Genomic DNA, 21,678 nt, shown 5'->3' with positions numbered 1-21,678 from the left:
CAGACACCTAGGAGCTTTCTTTTCCTTTGGTAGCCTGGTGGCCATGCAGAAGGCCAGTGCAGGCATCTACTCTTTGGTTCCCATGGGCTCCTCTGGGGAAAGAAAGGTGAGAGCCACGTGCTCAGTGGTGGCTGAGCAGGGCAGAGAGTGGGGCCAGAGCAGGTGTGCATTCTGCACTTGCTGTCCCCAGGATGACCCTGGTCAGTGGAGAGGGCCCTGCTCAGCCACCACTGTAGGCTGTATGTGAGGCTCTCCAGAAGGCTGAATGCCCAAAGTTCTCCCACCCCCAGGAAGACAAGAACCCCAAATCCCTGCACTGAAGCCTAAGCCTGGCTGTGTATAAGTTTCCTGAGGCTGCTATAACAAAGCACCACTACCTGGGTGGCTTGAAGCAATAGAAATGTTTTCTCTCACAGTTCCAAGGGCCACAAGTCCAAAATCAAGGTGTCAGCAGAGCCAAGTTCCCCCAAAAGGCTCGGAAGGAGGCTGCTTCCTGATTCTCCCAGCTCTAGTAGTTCCCAGCAATCCCTGGCTTGTCTATGCATATCTGCAGTCTCTGCCTCCACCATACATGGCCTTCTCCCTGTGCCTCTGTTCTGTGACTCTTCTCCTTTTCTTACAAGGACATCAACAGATTACCTCATTATATCTGTGACAACCCTAATTCCAGTGAAGTCACATTCAGAGGTACTAGGAGTTAGGACTTTAACGTATCTTTTGGAGGGACACAATCCAACCCATAACAGGTCTTCCAATGACCCACTCCACCACCTACATGGAACACCCTCCTGCTCCTCTACAGGTCCAGCCTCACCTGTTCCCTCTCGCCCTCTGTGACGCCTTCCAGTTCTCACTCCTCCAGGACACATGGGTCCCCTCACTGACCTCCACTGACTCAGTGTCTACAACCATCCATACTGAGCCAATTGACATAGCTCCTGCTCTGTGTGGCTGTGACTTTCAGGGGGTGTGCATGTTTCCCAACTTCCCTTTTAGGGTGTCATCTTCTCCAGGATAAGAGGTTAGCCCAATGCCTCTTTATGTCCCCACAGGGCCTGGAAAAGCACTCAGCATCAAGACACACAGCAAACACCTGGAGAATTCTGTAAGGAAGCCTTCCGGTCCACGTGGGCTTCCAGTCAGTCTCCTTGAACACTGGTCTCAATGTTGTTCTTCCCCCTACACCCTGGACTCGGGTAATTCCGACCAACACTTCAGATCTTAGCTTTGAGGCCCATGCCCTGGGGGTGCTTCTCGGCCCCTCAGTACTAAAGTGCTTCTTTTCTGTGTTCCCACAGCACCTGACCCTAAGTGACAGCCTTTTTTTAACCTGTGTCCCCATGGATGATAATCTCCCTGAGGTCAGCACCTTTGGCTTGTTCCCAGTGGGATCGCGGGTGTCCAGCATGAGGCCTGGTAGATATCCCCGCACAAGAAACATCTGCCGGATGACCTGGGAGCACCTGACAGTAATAAGCTTTCTGCCCTGGGTCAGCCTTTCTCAAGGCATGACTCAAGGCCATATGCAAAAGGATCACTGAGGAGCTTAGTTAAAAGTCCCATTCCTGGGCCCATGCCTGAGACCCCCGGAATCACACTCAAGGTGTGCAGGGCCTCAGGAGTCTTCCCTTTTAACAAGTGCCTAGGTGATTTCCACACATGCTAGTATCTGAGAACCACTGTCCTTGGGCCTTGGCTATGGGAGGCAACCTATACCCATCCTCAGACACCTAGTAGTTGCAAAGGTTGGAATCCACCTGTAGGAGGCTATACCAAGCCTTCCCCAGCCCCCTGGCCAGGCTATGGTCCATCCCCAAGGCCACAGGTGGCCAACAGGGGCTGATGCCTATCAGTTCTAAGGGCTAATAGGTCCAGTGTCCTTGTTATCCTGCAAGGGGATATGCTGGAAGTAGGGTACAAGGGCGAGCTCAAGAATGGAGGGAGACCCTTGCAGAATCTGCCCATGAAGCTGAACCCTGGTGGTCGGGCAGAGCTACCTGGTGGTGGACCATGGGGGGCAGCCCTGGGCACCCCATGACTCTGGAGGAGGAAGAGGAGGAGAGGAGGACAAGGTCAGGTGACCAAGTTTATTCCCTGACTAGTAGTGGGACCTTGAGTATTTTATCTTTTCTACACCTGTTTTATCAGTAATAAAACAGAAGAGAAAAATACCTGCCCTGCCCATCCCCAGGTCTGTCGTGCCTTCAGTCCACTATTACTGATGGCGCACCTACTACGTGCCAGATAATGGGAGGCTCAAATGACTGGTGATGGAATTCTGAAAGTGGTACAGTACTATAAAAAATATAAGATTTTTCTAATGTTAATATAAAATCTTCCCAAAACATGTCTCCGCATAAGAACATGAACACTGATGTTCACGGCAGCACCACTCACATAGCCAAAGATGGAAACAATGCAAGTGCCCTTCAAGGGATGAATGGCTAAACAAAAAATGGTCTATACATACCATGGAATATTATTCAGCCATAAAAAGGAACGAAGTACTAACACGCTACCATGTGGATGAACCTTGAAGACATTATTGTAAATGAAAGAAGCCTGTCACAAAAGGTCATATATTAATGATTCCGTTTGTATGAAATGTCCAGAATAGGCGAATCTACAGAGATTAGTGGTTGCCAGGGATCAAAGGTCAGGCAGTGGAGGGGAATGGGGAATGACTGCTAGAGGGTACAGAATTTCATTTTGAGATGATAGAAAATGTTCTAAAGTTGATTTTGCTGATGGTTGCATGTATCTGTGAATACACTAAAAATTACTGAATTGTATGATATTCAATATTCTAAATATTATTGAATTTAAATGGGTGAATTATATGTGATATTAATTATATCTAAATAAAGCTGTTAGAAAAAAGACAAAGCACATTTGATTCTTTTCCTTCTCCACATCTTCTCTCCGAGGCCTTCCCCAGCCACCCTGGTGATGCTGTCTGCCAACCACTCTTCCCCATCTCCCTTCCCTAGTCCCTTTTTCTCTGTTGTACCCATAAACACCTAATAAACTATACTACTTAATTGGTTTCCTGTCTGTCAGGGATTTTGTATCCCAGCACCTAGAACAACCGTCGGATGGATGGACGGATGATGATGGGAAAATGTAAGGCCTTCTCTCAACTCAGTGGCAAAGAGTTTCAGGAGAAGGGAGACTCAGGACCAGGATTCAGAACCGGGAAAACACCCTGGCCAAGTCACCTAACCTGCCCAGGCCTATTTCTTTGTGATCAAAGGGTTAGAAGGTTGCTGTGATAACTGGGTTCCTAGATTCAAGATCTCCCCTTAAAGACATGAGCATCTAATTGGGGGAGGTGGGCAGCATGAGTGCTTGCCTCCAGGCAGCAGAGTCTCAGCCCTCCACAGGGATGTGGACTCAGGGCTCATCATAGCTGCTCCTGGTGGGTAGGGCATTTGGGGTCAGAGGCTGAGGGAGCCAAGACAATTGTGTGCAGGGAACTGTGGCCATGGTCAGGAAAGTGGGACACACTGAACAGAGAACAATATGCCAGGCTAAGGAGTACAGACTGGATTCACTGGTGAGTATTTCTGGAAAGGCTAAAAGCCCCTGGACACCTACCCCCTCATTCCTGCTCTCCTCCAGAAAGAGTATAACAGAGCCATAGCCACCAGCTTCCACAGCTGCCCCAATACCCAGACTCCAGGTTGAGGACCCTCAATTTTGCCATGAGGAGATCCAGATACCTGCCCTTCTAGCTGGGCTCCTGCTGCTGGAGAGGAGAGTGCAGAAAGGTGGCAATGCCAAGATGTGAACCTCTCATGGACTGGGCAGGGGATTCAGTTGAAGTGCTTTTACTAAGCAGCTTCTGCAGAGGCGTAGGAGGTGCCTCCATGCCCTGCTCACCCTCCCGCTGTGTGTGGGGCAGGAGACTGTGAAGGGCTGGGTGTGGGGCACACACGGGAATGCAGGGCCTAAGTCACACAGCATGCCAGCCCTGCTTCCAGGTGTTCAGCCCTCTTCTCTCTCCATCGTAACCTGCTGGGAACCAGACCTCCCTGACCTGGAGATGTGCCAACTCCAACTCAATCTATACCTGAGCATACCCAGCATGGAGCTGGAAAATTCTTCCCACTATCTTCCCCAGTATCACCACTAGGCTAGGCGGCTGCTCCCAGAATTCCCTGCCCCTAACCAGCTGTCCATTCATTCATTCAATGTACTTGCTCTGGGTGTGTCAACAGGGCTCCAAATTAGCTGCTGGGGCAATCATATAGGCAGTGGGACCAGAGAAGACCCAAGAAACAGGTGCCAGTAAAAGACTACCACCTAGGAGAGAGATGAGAACTATACATTCTGAGCCAGTGACTGCTCACCAGTCTGGATCCAAGGCTAAGGAACCACTGTGGCTGAAGAATGTCCCCCAAAATTCATCCCCACCCAGAATCTCAGCATGTGACCTTATTTGGAAATAGGGTAATTAATTAAGATGAGGTTATACTAGATTAGAATGGGCCCTAAGCCCAATGACTGGTGTCCTTATAAGAGGAGAGGACACACAGAGACGCACAGAGAAGGGGCCACGTGAGGATAGAGATTGGAAAGAAGTGGCTCCAAGCCAAGGAACTCCAAAGACTGCCAGGATCTACTAGAAGCTGGAAGAGGCAGGAAGTATCCCCTGGAGCCTGCAAAGGGAACGTGACCCTTTGGACACCTTGATTTGAGACCTCCAGCCTCCAGACTGTGACAGAATAAATTTCTGTTGTTTCAAGTAACCCAATTTGTAGTCATTTGTTACGGCATCTCCAGGAAACCAGTATAGGAACTAACACCTAAGCCTGGCCCTGAGATATCTCCCCTACCTCCGCCCATACATGCTGAGTGGTGTTTTCACCAGCCTAAGGCCCATCCTGCCCCACCTGCTCCCCATTTCTCTACACTCTCAGGGTACTTATTTTTAGCCCCTGATTACACCTGCCTTATATGGTTCCCTACTCATATCATGAGTGAGAACTGTCTCCCCTCCTGGTTTGTAAGCTCGCTGAGGACAGAGAATCCCGAGGATTTAACAGTCCTGACAAGGGGCAGCTGTGTTGATGGATTCTCCCAGTTGTTCGTGTTTCATGATATTTGAGGAAACCAGTGGCAGATGTCAAGCCACAGGAACACTGACAGCAGTGATAGCCTGTAATTACTGTCACAGTCCTTTTAACCTTAAAAAGTATCTGATATAAAAAAACATTTTAAGCATCCCAGAGCCATTTTCTTATTTTAGTCACATAACCCCATGCTGTAAATAGGGAAAAGTATTATTATCCCATTTTATAGGCAAACAAACAGGTGCAAAGATGGTAAGGGGCTTGGTGGCGAATGTGTGACATCGCCAGTGCCTGCTTTTTCCTCGAGTCCCGGTGTGGCCACAGCACCCCACCCCTCCTGGCTGCTCTGTTCCTGTGTGGACGGCCTCAGATGAGTGGTTCTGAGTGGAGAGGCCTCCAGCATAACCACCAATTCAGAAAGAAAACTGAGGCTCAAAAAGAAGAAAAAGGTGGACTAGCCTCCAGACTGCTATTTCTGTCACAGCTTGTACCCAGGCTCATTTCTCTGGGTACCTGAGGCCAGGATGGGCTCTCCCAGGCAACGGTGAGCACTGTGAACCTTCCCTAATTTTTCCAGATGTGTCCCCAGGTCCTAGGTAGCATTCCTGGTGTCCAGACCTCCCGGGATAAGCTAGAGAAATAAGTTATCTTCTACTACCTGACACCTGAAATAAAGGGTAAGAGGAAATGCAGGGGGAAAAAAATAAGTAATCACCAAAGTGCCTAGAAGCCTCTCTGGTGGGCACAGGTGCCCAGGGCAGGCAGCTGTGGAATCAAATACATATCAGAGACAAGATTTTCAAGGTAATGGCTTTGTCAGGTCTTTACCTGTTGCCATTTAGGGAAAATTCTGTGGGAGACAACAGGGCTGGCTGCAGTCCCAACTGAATGGCTACTTGGAGGAGGACCAGGGGCCACAATTTTGGCAGCTACCTGGTGGCAGGGGGGTGGAGGGGTGGGGAGTGCTCCCAAACCCCTGGTTTCTCCTCTGGCCTGGTTCTGGGCTGAGCTCTGAGTGCAACCCACTTCCTGTGGGTCCAGAACTCCAGGCCACACTTTGCCTGCGCCTATCTGAGCTCAGAATATAGTCTCTGCTCTAGAAAGATCCAAAAATATCTAAGAGAGAGGAAAAGGAGGGGCTAGTTGCAAAGAGAACAGGCTAGGTATGCTGAGGACCTAGGGAAAGAGCCACTTGGCTTGGCATTCAAGGCCCTTTGCAATGGGCCCTGACCCATCAGGATAGTCTGATCTCCCCCAAACAGGTGCCCCACAATCTAGCCAGAGTTGGTCTTGTCCTGTTCCTGGCAGTGCAGTGCAGTGCTCTGAGCTTCCGTACTCCTGGCTTTGATCACCATTTCAGATGCTCTTCCATTTCAGCTACTCATTCATATACATTATTAAGAGCCTTCAATGAACCAAGCATGTGCTAAGCATCGGTGACACAGTGGCATGTAAATTAAATGAACACACAGCCCCTGTCCTCTTGGAGCTGACAGTCCAGAGATTGTCCCCTTCCACCCAGTCCAGCAGGAAACTTGTCCCTCCATGAGGCCGACCTTCCAGCCCTCCTCTGAACTCCAACCAGAGCTGCTGGGGTGTTAGTTACATTTTTTTCAGTGCATGTCATCTCTCCAAATAGAAAGTCAGCTCCTGGGGGCAGAGACATAACCCGTTCCGCCTGCACAATGTGGCCAGCCAGGACCTCGCAGGAGGCACAGAGTGGCGTCAGGCTGGAGAGCTGGGCCTTTCAGAGACGGACCTATATCGCTTCACTTTTCCTGCCTCTCTTTCAAGTGCTCACCTTGTATGATTAACCAGCCCCACTCTGCTCTCTCTAAGATCCTAGAGTGTCCCGATCAAATTTGCCTCCTACTGATCATATCCTGCCTCTCACCCCAATCATGAATCCATCCTGATTCCCTGACCCAGGGTGGGCTCCCCAGGGATGGCCACATCTTCCACTTCTCCAGGACTCTGTGCTGAGCCCTCCTCCCCAGAGCTAGTCACACAGCACATACTCATTCTGTGCCCTTCAGCACTCAGAGTTGACAGAAGACTAGATGACCAAGTGCTCTCAAGGTTGTGAAGGTCAAGGACCCCTGGGGGAAGGGGTTGACCAAAGAGTCCGAGGAGAAAGCTTTTTGTCATCCCTTAATACCCTTGTGGTGATCCTGGGGCGGGGGCAGGGTGGGGGGGGAGACTGCCCCAGCTGGGCCAATATCCCATCTGAAATCCTTCTGAGCCCCAGGATTTGGAGCTGGACAGAACCACAGCAACTATGCTTTCCTGTGGTTCCATTATCCCCAGGAAAAACAGGCTCCTGGGATGATACCAGGTTGGAGGTGCCACTGGCATCAGTCTCGTGGTCTTCAGACTCCAGCTTCTGGATACATCTACCACCGGGGCAATGTGTGGCAGCTTCCGCTCCACACCAGCTGGGGAAGTACTGGGGGCGGGGGGAGAGGAGGCCACCATAGGCCCTGGATGAGGGTGTGAATGGCTGACCCCTAATTGCTTGGACACTTTGAGAGGCAGGAACCGATTCTGTCACCCAAGGCCCCCACCCTGAGGCTGGACAGCCCAGGAATGGCAGCTCTGGGCCCCTCTGTGAGGGAGAACAAGGAAGTGACAAGTGCAGGCATGTCCCTTGGGCAAAGGGGTGCCTGGGACTTTGAGCAAAAAATCACCTTTGGAGCCAAAGAGGTTTGAGGCTGAAACCAATAAAGGGACAGGACTTCCTGATCCCAGAGAAGGATGTTAGCCCAGGAGACAAAGGCCAGGAAAACTGCTTCAGAAACTTGGCTAAATCTGACCCATTGCATTTGCTGAATTATGCTGCACCTTTCACCTCCTGGTGAGGACACCAGGGCTTGGGGCCTCCAGAGCCCTGGGCAAGTCAAGTTTGGCAGGCCTAAAGCTGTGCCTAGTTCATTAATTCATTCAGTCAATTATTCCTTTAGAACCCAGTAGAGAAAGCCCCACTCCATAGCTCAGCCCCTCTGTGCTCAAAACCAGTGAACCACTTATTGTCTCAATGCTGTGATTAGAAACTTTGGCTTAGACTCTGCCAATGAAAACAATGGGAAATTCTATGTTAGAAATGTATTCTTTGAGCTAAAATCTTCTGAGTCCTTTCAAACTAAAAGTGATTTGGGAAAGTGCCAGTCTAAGTGTTGAGCCATGAGCCCTCATTAGAAGTTTTGGGGTCTTTGCTGATAGCATGTCTTAGGAGCAGGGACAGAGCAGGGCCAGGGGAGGCAGAGGGAAGGGAGCCTAAGCTGCCTCTGTTCCACAAGGAAGAATAAGAACCGAGGTCACCTGGGAAACTTGGGCCACATGACTCATACCAAGTTCTACTGAAGTCACTAATCCTATTGGAGCCACCAAAAGGGAGAAAGAATCCAACAGGACTGATGCAGGAGTCTGAAGACTGACTTCTAGCTAGCTCTCAAGGCCCCTAAGAAGGCAGGTGAGCAGTCACTCTTTGAGAGTCCTGGGCCCCCAGAGCAAGTGGTGAGAGAACACAAGCCAGCTCATCAACCCAACTTACTCATCTCCTTCAGCCCCCTCATCCCAAAACGAGTCCTGCTGATGGGCCATGGGGGGTGGGGTTGGGGAGCAGAGGCCTCACAGCCAGACAAACACCTAGGAGCTCTCACTGGGGTCCAAACCCAGCCCTTTTTCCACTGTAGACCCAGTGGACATTTGCTGAATGGATGCCTTAGATGAGGTCAAATTCTGCCCTCTAATTCTCTACAGCATCTGGCCTGGGGGCAGGGGCTCACCAACAGTGAGATAGTATCATTTACTGTGACTAAACTGCTGATTCACTGACTTCATCTCTGGACCTCAGGTCTTTCAGGCTCTGCCCAGTGCTTTTCCAGGCTGGTCCCAGTGCTTTCTACCTCTCTGGGTTCTTGGGAAGATCAGTCTGGTTCCTCTGTGGCCTTCCAGGCCCTCCACAGCAATCCCCAGCGTAGACCAGGTTCCCTATTGCCTAGTTCAGCTCCCTGGCTGGCACCAGGACTACTGAGTCCATTTGAATGTTCAGTGTCCTTCTGAGGGCTCTGCAGTGCCATGGCATGTGTATCCCCTAAGACCTATGTCAGACCTCATCTACCCTCCTCGAGCATCTGACACCCCGGTCACTTTCTCGCCCTCTCCCCATCAGCCCACAAACACACTTAGTCTTTTCCAGTGTTAAAAAGAAAACATTCTACCTCCACAAACCCATCCACCCATCTTTGCAAAGTCTCACCTTCTGAATATGCTGTCTCTGCATCCTCACTGAACCCACATAGGCCCCTCATAACGTCAGCAACCCTCTGCATGGCAAAGCCAGTGTGTTCTCTTCCTCAGCAATTCTGGTATCAGATCCTGTTGCCTGCCCCTTCTAGGACGCATGCTTTCCCTTGGCTTCTGGGTCACTTTCTCTCCCTGAAGTCCATTTATTGTGTTCCTCTTCCCACTTCCCAAATCTACAGCTCCCTTAGCGAACTCACATCCTCACCCTCATCTTTACCAAAATGAATCTCATTCTGGAACCCTGGGCCTGACTTCCCTCCTAGGCTCCAGTCCCACCTTTCTAGCTAAATGTCTCCATGAGAATATTCAACAGGCACCTGAAATTCATAATGACCCAAAATGAACTTTTTAAATCTGTTCTTTTCTCTTATGCTCCTGGTTTTCTTTTCTAGTGAGATCACACGACCTGCACTAAACCCCTGGAGCTCACACCCACTTACCTGCATTTCTGACGTGGTAGTCTGTCTGATCAGTCTCCCCTTGTTACACCCCTTCCAACAAACAACTGCTAGGTGAATCCTTCTGAAGCCCTCAGTGGTAGCCACTGCCCACAGAAGAAAGCCTTTGTCCTCAGCCCCACACTCAAGGCCCTTCACACGACCCCCACTTCTCTCTGTCTGCCCTTGTCCCAGGTAGAACAATGTGTCCTTTCCCAATTCTCCCCAGAGCTCCATTCTTTCCTGACTCCCTGAGTTTGTTCATCCAGTTCCCTTATGTAGAATTCTCATCCTTCCATCTTTTCATGTATGAATCTACTTTCTACAAGATTCAGCTCAAACATTCCCTCATCTATAAAACATTTCTCAATCCACTCAGTTAAAAATAACCTTCCCACTTCCCTGCATTCCACCTCACTTTACCTGTTCCTCCCAACATCTCTACGTGTTTGCTTTGCACATGCAGCCCCGAGGCAGGCTACGTTGTTTCCCCTGCCAGACTGTAAGCCCGCCAAGGACAAGATGCTTATCTGAACTGCCCCAGAACCACACCTAAAAAAGAGTAGATATGCAATAAATATGGAATGGATGAATGATGAAGTGTGACAAGGTATTTAAAAGGGCTTCGCACACTCCAGCAACATTTAAATGAAGGGGCTGTACCATGAGTGTGTCTGGATTTCAATTTGGAACAGCAAAGGTGCCCAGGAGAGAAGGCTTAGCCCAGCATCCCAGAGCAGCTCCTTCCCATGCCCCCAGCTACCACCCCCAGTTCAGGCCAGGTGACACAGCACCTAGGTCTTACCCTCGGCCCCTCAGACCAGGTCAGAAGAGGAACAACCATCTTTCTCCTGTGCCCATAGGGACCAGGCTCTATCTCGGCCCATCACTAATGAGCACCAAATGGCCAGGCAGATTCAATTGGCCTCATGGGGACCTCCTTCTGAAGGTATAAGTGGCCAAAAGCACTGGACAAGAGGTGAAGAAACCTGAATTCCAGCTCTGGCCCTGTCATGAACTAGCTGTTCAACCTTCACTGTCACACCCGGACATGAGGCAAAAATAGCATTTCCAAAATGCCATTTCACAGGCTGCCAAGCAAGGTGTCCACATCTGGGAGGATGCATCCATCAGCGAATCCCAGACTAGCACTTCGCAGACTTGGTGTGGGGAAGTGGTGGACTAGATACTCCCTACAGGCTTGTCCAGCTGCACTGAGTTAGAAACCGGAAGCCCACTGGGGACACAGCTTGCAGGGGGTTGGAAAGGCTTTGGGGTCTGCTCTTTCCCCAAAACTCCCAAGCTCATGACTCTCAGCTGGCCCTCCTTATGGTGTATTATAGCTGTTGCACAGCTCTGTTTAGGATACATAAACAGGCCTCTTTCTAGAAAAAAACAAGCCTGGGGTGGGTGAGGAGGGGATCTCAAGAGGGCACACTTCCTGGTGGTCACTATATACCCTCGTCTCTCATGGAGAAGTGGGTCAGCCCCACGGTGCACTAACCTCACACCACTGGGATTTTACGGTAGGAGCCAGAGCAGACTTGCACATCTGCAACCAGGGCTGGGCTAGAATATGAAGTATGCAAAGACTCAGACACTCAGACCACCCCACCCCATCTGTCCCCAACCTCTCTCTGTATCCAGCAGGCAACAGGAAGCAAAGATGTCCTGAATTCAGCCTAACAAATGCCAACTGCTTAAATCCAAAAAATTTTTTCTCAGTACCCCTATACTACCCCACCTGCCAAGAAGTCGAAGGACTAATGGCATCATTTTTGTCCAGCATCCTGAGGGAAGCTACCAGAAGGCAGCCTCCTCACCACTCCTCATACACCCCGACAGGCAGAGTAGTTCAAGGAGGCCAGAGGGGGACGGGAACTTCCAGGTGGAGTAAGACTAGCCCTGGGCTACATGTGCCTGTCATTCACTATCTAACCTTGAATGCATCTCTTCATCCCTCTGGCTTTTTTCCCTTACCTGGACAATGAGGTGATGGAGTAAATCGACTAAAGCCTACTTTTCTGTCCTTGAGCAGGCCTGTCCCCAGGCCAGGTCCCCAAGACAAAGAAGAGGAGCCCAGTAGTTACTAAAGACTGGGGGCAGGGGATAGGAGGCGCCTGGTGACAGGAACCCGGTGGCTCCATATGCATCCTGGCATCAGGAGGAACACCTGGTCCCTCACTTGGGGATGAGAAGAAGGCATGAAAATGAGGACCCCGTGGTGGGATGGGAAGTCCAAGAGCAAAGTTGCTGCCTGTGGGCCGGGTAACACTTACTGAGTGGACAGTAGGAAAGACTGTCATTATGGGGGTAGGGGTAAGCCACCCTTATGGTTGGAACCTCTCAGTGGGTGTAGGAGAAAGCCGTCTGGGGTATACAATCGAAGCAGTGATCAAATCCACATGGGTAAGAATCCACAGCCCAAGTATGAGCATGACGAGGAGGGAGGGAACCCTGCCCACTGGTAGACTACCTCTCCCTGGAAGCCAAGGAGTCTAGGAAGGAAGGAGCGCACAGAGAGAGGATCTTTGAACAAAGCACCTGCCTCCTTTCCCTAGAGCAAGATTCCCGGGGAGGCTCGTGGAACATTCCAGATGTCCAGTTCCTTCATTGGGAGGAAAGACAAAGGATGTCCCTAAAAGGCTAAAAGTTCCTGGGCCTGTTGTGTGGAAGCAGAGAGAGGTGGCAGCTGGGGCTGAGAGAAGCAGAGGAGGGGCCGTAAAGGGGAGAGGGTGGCAGTGGCTCCGGGCTTAGGATCCAATTACACGGCTGTTTCCATACTTAGCCACCTGACAGCCGCTTGGAATCCTCACCACTCCAGCCACTGCAACCCCATGGAGCCCAAATTAACTCAAGGGCAGACAAGGGCAGGGCCCAGCAGCACATACGAAGCTTGAGCCCCCCACCCTCATCTCTTAACTCCTGAAGTAAAAGCTTCTGCTGCCCCTGCCACTTGCTCTCCCGACTGGGGCTTGGACCTCAAGAAACAGAACTTCAAAGAACAGAGAGGCTGGGACGCTGACCCCATGGTCCCCTGTGCAGATAAAGACTACAGAGTCATGAAAAGATAAAACAGAGTCCCAGATTCCTGAGGAGGGGGTGTCCCCAAAGAACCCCAGAAGCATCCCCAAGGGGAACCCAGCCCCAGGAATCTCAGGAACAGAGAGGTGGCAAAATGCTCTGGTGTCCCCTCTACACCTATAAATAACCCCTATGCTGTAACCAGAGCCTCCTCTGCCACACACAGTACTGAGATGTCAAAGGAAGACCACGGCACACCGGCCCCCAGCCCCCTCTAACCAAGCCCAGCCAAGCCCAGTTCTGCTCCAGGACAGTTCTGTTCCACGTCTGAACTCTTGTTCAACTCAGTTTCCAGCCCAGCTTCAATTCTATCTCCAATCCCATCCCAAATTGACCCCCACTCTATCTCATTGCTTCCCAGGCAACCCCAGACTCTGCCCAGTATGGCCCTCTGTCCTCAGTCATGCAAAGCCAGGCCCCCCAACAGATTGCCACCAGGTGGGAGGGGCAACTCAACTACCTCCAGGGGCCCATCCTGCTCCACGGTTGGGTTCTTTTGTCCGGCCAGGAGGCTCTGCTAGTCTTGACTTTTGGGTCTCTCTTCCCCAGCAGCTACTGGCCAAATCTTCTCTCTGGCCCCTAACTCAGGCCTCACACCTTCCTGAACCTCTCAGTTCACTGTGTCTGCTTCCTCCGGCATCATGGAGAGCCCCCTGGCTGCTCTCGGGTTCTCTCCACACCCAGTTCTTTCTCCGGGGCCCCAGGGAAGAGTATGGGGACAACATGAGACCAGCCATTAGCCCCAGAATCAGAGGCCTCATCCTCCAACTACCACCCAAGCCCCCCATACCACAGACTGGGGATTTGCAGTCTGGCCTGGCCAACAGGGGTGGGGTCATACCTGCTTGTCCTGGGAGCAGGAGCGACGCCACAAAGCAGCAGAGCAGGACCAGAGCCCTCATGGTGACTGCCAAGAGAGCCCAGCTGCTCCTCGCCTCTATTTATAGGGCTGGTGGCAGTGAGGGCGGGGGAGAAGGGTCACACAGTCACTAGGGCAACTGGGCGGACGTGATGGAGAAGGAGCGCAGACCCCACGAGGCTGCTTGAAGGCTCACTCTGCCACTCCTGTACCAGCTGCCAGGCCCCGGAAGGCAGGGCCTCTGCTGGAGTCTCTCCCCTAGCAGCCCTGGGGTCACATGACATGGGTCACAGGGTGGGGGTGGGAGGGTGAGGGCGGGCGGCATCCCTTGGGTTAGGTCTGGGAGTTAGGAATCTGAGTTTGTCCAGTATTTGCACCAACTTGATACAAAGTCTGCAGCAAGTCAATAAACTTGACGGGCCTCAATCTTCTGACCAAGGGAGTTATAAGGCTAAGTAACCAGGACCCTATTTGAGAGGCACTGATATGTTTCAGCCCCTCCCCAATGGTCAGGAGGGTAAAGCCCTGTTGGTCAGTTAAGGAAAACCTTCGACCTCTGACTTTTGATATCGCTGGCTAGATTAACCTTCCTAAGCCTCTGGAAGAGACAGAATGCTGACAGGAGGGGAAAAGAGGGGAGTGAGGAGACTTGTCTGACGATGTGATGTAAGTCAAAGGGTGGAGGGACAGAGATCTATTTCCCACACTGCAGGGGTTCCAGAACCTTTGTTGCCTCTGCAATGCACTATTTGATGCAATTTTCAAAGGGCGTATGACAGACCCTGAGAGCCAGATCTGTGAAGCCGAGGGAAAGTAGACACTGGTTTGTCTGGCTGGGGGAGGGTGTCACTGCGAGGGTAGCAGTCGGCCACCTTGGAAAGGAACAAGAGTCGATTAGGTTATCTTCTATGTGCTTTACCTCTAAAACAGCTATATTAACCTGTAATGGACACACAGCAAACAATGCATATTCAAAGTGTACAATTTGACACGTTCAGACATATAAGTATAACCACAATCAAAATAACAAACAGATTCTTCACTCCCAAATTTTCTTCCTCTCCCTTCATAGTTGCTCCCTCTACCCCTTCCCAGGCAACCACTGATCTGTGTTCACTGCACGTTAGTTTGCATTGCCTAGATTTTTATATAAATGGAATCATGGCTGCACATGTTCTTTTTTTTATCTGTCTTCTTTAACTCAGCATAATTATTTTGAGATTTATTCATGTTGTAGCATGTATCAATAGTTTATTCATTTTTGTTCTTAGTAGTATTCCATTGTGTGGATATACAGCAGGCCCTCAAATGTTTTGTTCGATGTCATTTCATAATGTTGGTGAGATGCCATAGAAACTTAACTCATATCAATTAGCTTATGGTGAAACTAATTTTGTTATATGTTGTTCTGCTTAAAGTCACAGAACCTACTGACGACATTAAGTAAGGACTTACTGAACCACAATTTATTGATTCACCTGTTGAGAGATGTTTAGGTTGCTTCCAAGTTTTGGCTATTACCAATATGCTGCTATGAACATTCATATCCAATTAAATTTATGAACATATGCTTTCATTTCTCTTGGGTAAATACCAGGGACTGAAATGGCTACGTCACACTGTAGGTGTCTGTCAAACATTTTTCAAAGATGATTGTACCATTTTATGTTCCCACCACCAGTTCCTCCACATCTTAGCCAATATTTGGTATGGTCAGTCTCTTAAATTTTCATCATTCTTATAAGTATGTAGTTATATCTCATTGTAGTTTTAATTTGCATTTTCCTACTGACTAATGTTTTCATATTCGTATTTGTCATCCACATTTTTGGTGTCTTTGGTGACATGCCTGTTGAAATCTTTTGTTCATTTTTTGAGTTGTTTTATTGAGTCCTGGAAGTTCTTTATATATAATACAGGCCCTTTTCAGCTATATCATTTGTAAATATTTTCTTCCAGTCTCTGGCTTGTTTTTTCATTTACTCAAATGTCTTCCAAAGAGCAAAAATTCTTAATTTTTATCCAGTCCAGTGTATCAACTTGTTTTATGAATTATGCTTTTAATGTCATACCTAAGAACTCTTAACCCAAACTCACAAAGATTTCTTCCTGTTTCTTCTAAAAGTTTAATAGTTTTAGGTTTTACATTTAGGTCTATGATCCAGTCTGTCCTACTTTTCAACAATATGTTGCAAAACATGGAACAAGTTTAGATTTTTACATATGGATGTCCAGTTGTTCCAGCACCATTCTCCACTGAATTGCCTTCCCATCTTTTTTGAAAATCAATTGACTGATGGAGATGAATCTATTTCTGGATTACATTCTGCTCCATTGATCTACATATGTCTATTCTTTCACTAATACCACACTGTCTTGATACCAGGCTTCCTAATGAGTCTTGACATCAGGTATTGTGAATCTTCCAACTTTGATCTTTTCAAAAGTTGTTTTGACTATTCTAGTTCTCTTGAACTTCCATATGAGTTTTGGAATCAACCTATCAATTTTTTTTTAAAGCTTTCTTGGATTTTAATTGGGATTATAATTAATCTATAAATCACTTTGAAGAGAATTGACTAGTTATCGATTGCGATGGTTAATTTTCTGTGTCAACTTGACTAGGCTATGGTGCTCAGTTATTTGGTCAAATATCAGTCTGCACGTTGCCATAAAAGTATTTTTAGATGTGATTAACATTTAAAACAGTAGACTTTGAGTAAAACAGATCACCCTGCATAACGTGGGTGGGACTCTTCTAATCAGTCCAAGAGAAAAGACTGAGGTTCTACAGGAGGAAAGAATCCCACCTCAGACAGCCTTCGCACTCCAATGCAACCTTGACTCTCACTGGAATTTCCGGCCTGCTGCTTCCCCTGTGGATTTCAGACTTTCCGGTCCCCATCGCCTCTCTCTATAAATATATACCCTATTGGTTTTATTTCTTGGGAGAACCCTGACTACTACTTCCGATCCATGTTCATAGCTGGGGAGAGGGGCCAGCATGAGGAGAAGAGGTAGCATCCGGTCATGCAGAGGAAAGGAAGTCAAAGTCAATGAAGTGTCCACTCTGCACCGGGTACTTCACACGTGATGAGAGATGAATCTATTTCACCATTTCACAAGACCAAGCAAAGCTCAGAGAGCTGATGTGACTTGTTCAACATCACCAACAAGGAATAAAGGTGACTTCATCAGAACTGTCATCTGTCTGACTCACGAACCCATGACTTTCCCCATCCGTCCAAGTGAATATTGTCAGGGGCAGGGAGGAATCAGCATATCAGAGAAAGGGGTGGAGGGATGTATGAGAAGCATGGGGACAGGGAAAGGGCACAGGCTGAAGAGTCAGAGAAAGCATGGAAACTTAACCCAGGCAGGAAGGGAAAGGGTTCGCCTAGCACAGTTTAAAGTATTAACTGCATTGGATTTAAAGACACCTTGTTTGGACTCAAACAGAACCTTATACACTCATGGTCAAAGCAGCATTATTCACAATACCTAAAAGAAGGAAACAACCCAAGGGTCCATCAGCAGAAGAATGGATCAACTGAATGTAATCTACCCATACAGTGGGATATTATTTCGCCATTAAAAAAAAAATTCTAACACATGCCACAATGTGGATGAACCTTGAAAATATTATGCTAAGTGAAAGAAGCCAGTTACAAAAGGACAATATATTAGTCAGCTCGACCTAGCATGACAAAATACCACAGATTAGCGAGCTTAAACAACAGAAATTAATTTTCTCACAGTTCTGGAGGCTGGAAGTCCAAGATGAAGGTGTGGGTAAGATTGGTTTCTCCTGAGGCCACTCTCCTTGGCTTGCAGATGGCCACCTTCTCATTGTGTCCTCAAATGATCATTTCTCAGTCTGTGTGATGTGTCCTAATAGCCTCTTCTAATATGCACAACGGTCATATTGGATTAGACTCATCCACATGACCTCATTTCACCTTAATTACCTCTGTGACACCCTATCTCCAAATAGTCACATTCTTAGGCCTTCAACATGTGAATTTGGGGGGGATATAATTCAACCCTTAATAGACAATATTGTATGATTTGATTTACATGAAGTAACTAGAATAGGCAAATTCATAGACAGAAGGTAGAATGGTGGTTGCCAGTGTCTCGGGGGAAGAGGGCATGAGAGTTGTTGTTTAATGGGTACAGAGTTTCTACTGAAAATGATGAAAAAGTTTACGAGATGGATATAAGTGGTGATGGTTACATCATGAATGCTTAACGCCACTGAACTGTACATTAAAAATGGTTAAAATCATAAATTTTATGTTATATATATGTATTTTTACTGCAGTTTTTTAAAATTGAAGAATAAAATAAGACATCCTGTTTGGAAAATAAGAGAGATTAGAAAGGGGGTAGATTCAACTGAAGATAAGCTCTCGGGTCATAAATTCTTAAACAGACCTTACTTAGCCCTGAGATATCTCCACACCGGTTTCATCCCATGTCACCCACCACCATTGTCACCCAGGGCAAAACCCCCTCTATCCTCAGCCTAGTCGTAGACAGAAGCTGCCAGAGCCCTGAGCCTAAGGGTCCTCACCCTCACACAGTTCCTGTAGTTTAGTACCTCTTTTGGCAACTGACTTGCTAGATTAATCTATGCCTCAAACAATTCCTCAAGGAGGCTCAGGCAATGGAGTGGGACCCTAACAATGCAAGCCTCCGAGTCTGGATCAATACTAACACAGCACAGCAAGTAACTCTCATCAAGAGTATTTTCCCATCTATCTTAGTAATTATATGTCACCTTCCTTAGAAGGATCTGCATTTCCACCCAAAACAGGGATTTCCTCCATGATAACTGACAGATATATATATATATCCAGCCTGTTTGAAAACATCCAGTGACAGAAAACTCACTAAAGAGAGCACCAACTCCATTGTTTTGAACACAATGTTGGGTCTAGAATGAGCCACGGTGCTCCAGATCTCCTCCTCACCTGCCACTTAGCCTTCCTACTCAAAGCCAGGAACACGCACCACAAGGATCCCATGGGGAATGCAGACCACCTCTCCTTTGATCTGAAATACGGAGTCCTCCATTCATCCCGAGTGCCTAGCCAGGCCCACTGATATTTCCTTCTACGTACAAAGGAACAGGAGGTTTTCATCAATTCTCTTTGCAACCAGAATTTTCAGAGCATCCGCTCTGTCTCCCACAGGACGAGAGACAATGTGAGAGAGACCAGTATCAACTAACTAATCTCTGATACATGTGTAGTACCCACAGCCTTCTTGAATCACTTTCCCATTTCCTATTAAATTTGATCCTGAGGCTGTCCACCCAGACAGACTGCACCCAGGATAACCAGTGATTTGGGTCTCCTAATTTAGCTGTCATCCTTAGCTCCTTTTCAACACCAGGGGTGTGTTGGGGAGAGCAGGTTTGGGAGCTCATTCCTTCATACAGCTGTGAGATTTAGGTCTGGTCCTGCTCCGCAGCCTCCATCCAGTCCTACACCCTCCTCTAGGTCAGCACACGTTCTTGTCAATCAAAGGAAGAAACCTGCAACTCAGCAAGACAGGAGAAGCAAGGAAACCAAGGCAAGGGATGGTGCTAACCCCACCCTAGCTCAGGACTTGTAGGGCACAGAAAGGCAAGCAGAACTCAAGAGAGTGAAAAAGACAAATGCCACAGGGACAGTAACATACAGGAAAACACGAAGGGGCAGCTGAATAAAGAAGGGACAGTGGGATGGACTCAGATGGAATGGGGCGGGGTGGGGGGGCACCAAAGCCGACGAAATCTGAGGCTAAAGACTGTGTGGCTAGCCAGCTCCAAGAGGCAACTAGAGGATTTGCTTATGCTTTACATACTGGTCTAAGGCCATTTAATTAACCACTAAGGAGGCCAAGGTCATAGGAAGGCCCCTCCATTCCACTAGAAAGTCCTTCAAACATCTCACAGAGCTGGGGCAACTACTCTGCTGCCAAAGATACCCCCAATTCATGATACAAGAGACGTTTATTATATCCTCCACTACCATAAGAGCATAAAGATGGGTTCCAAGTACTCATAAAATACAGCGGGAAAGTGAGAATTGGAAGTAACAGTACAAGAAAACCGCACAAAGGCAGGCACACAAAATAGAGCCATTCACAAGGCTGATACAAAAGCAAATGGCACTACTTTTATAAGTCCCTCACATGTGTGTAACTTGATCACTTGCCAATTCACAGTGTCCTTAAAATAAGAACAAAACAACTGCTCAGGAGAAGTGAAATTATTTCTGTTACTGAGACTTGATAGGAATTTCTTCTGAGGCTCTTCTTAAAGAGAACACAGTATAATGTAACCACCCTTGAGAGCTTGGGAGAAGACAGACATTACTCATAAAATTTATCTCTAACAGAGACCCTTAAAAGAGGGTAGAGAAGCCACTAGGAATGCCTAGCCTCTCCCGAAGAAACCACCAGCAAAAATGGTCAATGGCACATGCTTAGGATGTATCTTCTCCACTGCCACCTTACCACATACTGGTGGCAGAAGGGGAACTGCCACAATTGATTTATGGGACAGTACCTATTAAAATACATTCCCTGTAGCCATAAAATGGAAACAACCTAAATGTCCATCACTAGGCAAATGGCTAAACAAACTGTGGTATAGTCATACAATGGAATACACTTAGCAACAGAAAACTGCTGCTATATATAAAAACATAAATGAATCTGAGACATTATGTTGAGCAAAAGAAGCCAGAGTATATACAGTTGACCCTTGAACAACATGGGTGTGAACCTGTGTGGATCCAGTTAAACGTGAATTTTCGATAAATATACCATTGGCCCTCCATATTCCCAGATTTCACATCCTTGGATTCAATCAACCATGATCAAAAACAGTATATTCAATCGAGGTTGGGAATCTGCAGATTCCGAGGGTCGACTGTACACATTGTTCTACACCATTTTATATAAGAGCCTTTGAGCATCCTTTGGTATTTTGGTTGGGAGTCCTGGAACCAAACTTCCACAGAGACCGAGGGGCAACTGTAAAGTTTCCAGGGGAGTCAAAAGTATAGGGATTTTGACTGTGTGGGGAGGGGTCAGCACCACTAATCCCCCCATGTTGTTCAAGGGTCAACTATATACTTATGAGTTGTATGAATATCTAAAATAGATAAAACTCATCTATGATAGAAATTAAAACCAGTGAGATTCCACTGTACACCTACCAGAGTGACTATAAAAAAAGAATATAATAATCTGATAATGTCAAGTGCTGGTGAAGATGCAGAGAAACTCGAATTCTCACATTTGCTAGTGCAAATGGTACAGAACTATGTATACACATACAAGAAAGTATGTAAAACTGGTAAAATCTGAATAAGCCTCACAGACTGCATGAATAGCAACTGCCTGTCTTCTGTGTTGTAATTTAGGTGTGCAAGACGTTAACACTGGGGGAAGCTTGATGAAAAGGGGCACAGGACTTCTCAGTACATTTCTATAACTAATTTCAAATTTTAAAAAGTTTTAAAAAACAAACTACTTGATGGCTTAGTGGGATGCTGGCTGCTACATGGTTGTATATTCATTTTGCGAAATTTCACAGAACTTAACACAAGGTACGCTCCCTCTTTTGAACGTATGTTACACAATAGTACTTTAATTAAATGGTTTTTAAAACAGCTTTTGGTGAACGCTGGGTTGATCACGTCTCTCCTAGACCCACTCATTTCACACAAAAACTAAAGTCTAAGCTTCTAAACATGACTTGGAGATGTACGATCCTGTTCCCATATCTCCACTTCCTTCTCTTCAGGCTAATGTCTGCACTGCTGTAGGGCACTGACCCCTTCTCACCACCACCTCTGGCTCCCATGTGCCCCCAAGAGTTGGACCAGTGTCCCCCACGCGTGGCTGGTGGTCTGGACCC

At 47.8% G+C, this 21,678-nt stretch overlaps 1 protein-coding gene across 2 annotated transcripts in view; it reads right to left on the bottom strand.

Moving 5' to 3' along the window:
- The window catches only part of SRL (sarcalumenin), a 35,271-nt gene extending 21,275 nt beyond the window's left edge, over nt 1–13,996 (bottom strand). Inside the window, exon 1 of one of the 2 annotated variants that reach the window (XM_016166648.2) lies at nt 13,743–13,996. In XM_016166648.2, coding sequence (XP_016022134.2) covers nt 13,743–13,803 — 61 coding nt within the window. In that variant the 5' untranslated portion in view covers nt 13,804–13,996. The remainder of the gene's footprint in view (nt 1–13,742) is intronic. The other variant, XM_016166649.2, reaches the window with a different exon arrangement.
- Between the last annotated feature and the right edge of the window lie 7,682 nt (nt 13,997–21,678).

Source organism: Rousettus aegyptiacus, unplaced genomic scaffold, assembly GCF_014176215.1.
Source record: "Rousettus aegyptiacus isolate mRouAeg1 unplaced genomic scaffold, mRouAeg1.p scaffold_m13_p_8, whole genome shotgun sequence".
Classification (NCBI taxonomy): Eukaryota; Metazoa; Chordata; class Mammalia; order Chiroptera; family Pteropodidae; genus Rousettus; species Rousettus aegyptiacus.
Note: the sequence above shows the minus strand (reverse complement) of the source record. Positions and strands in the feature narration are given on the sequence as shown.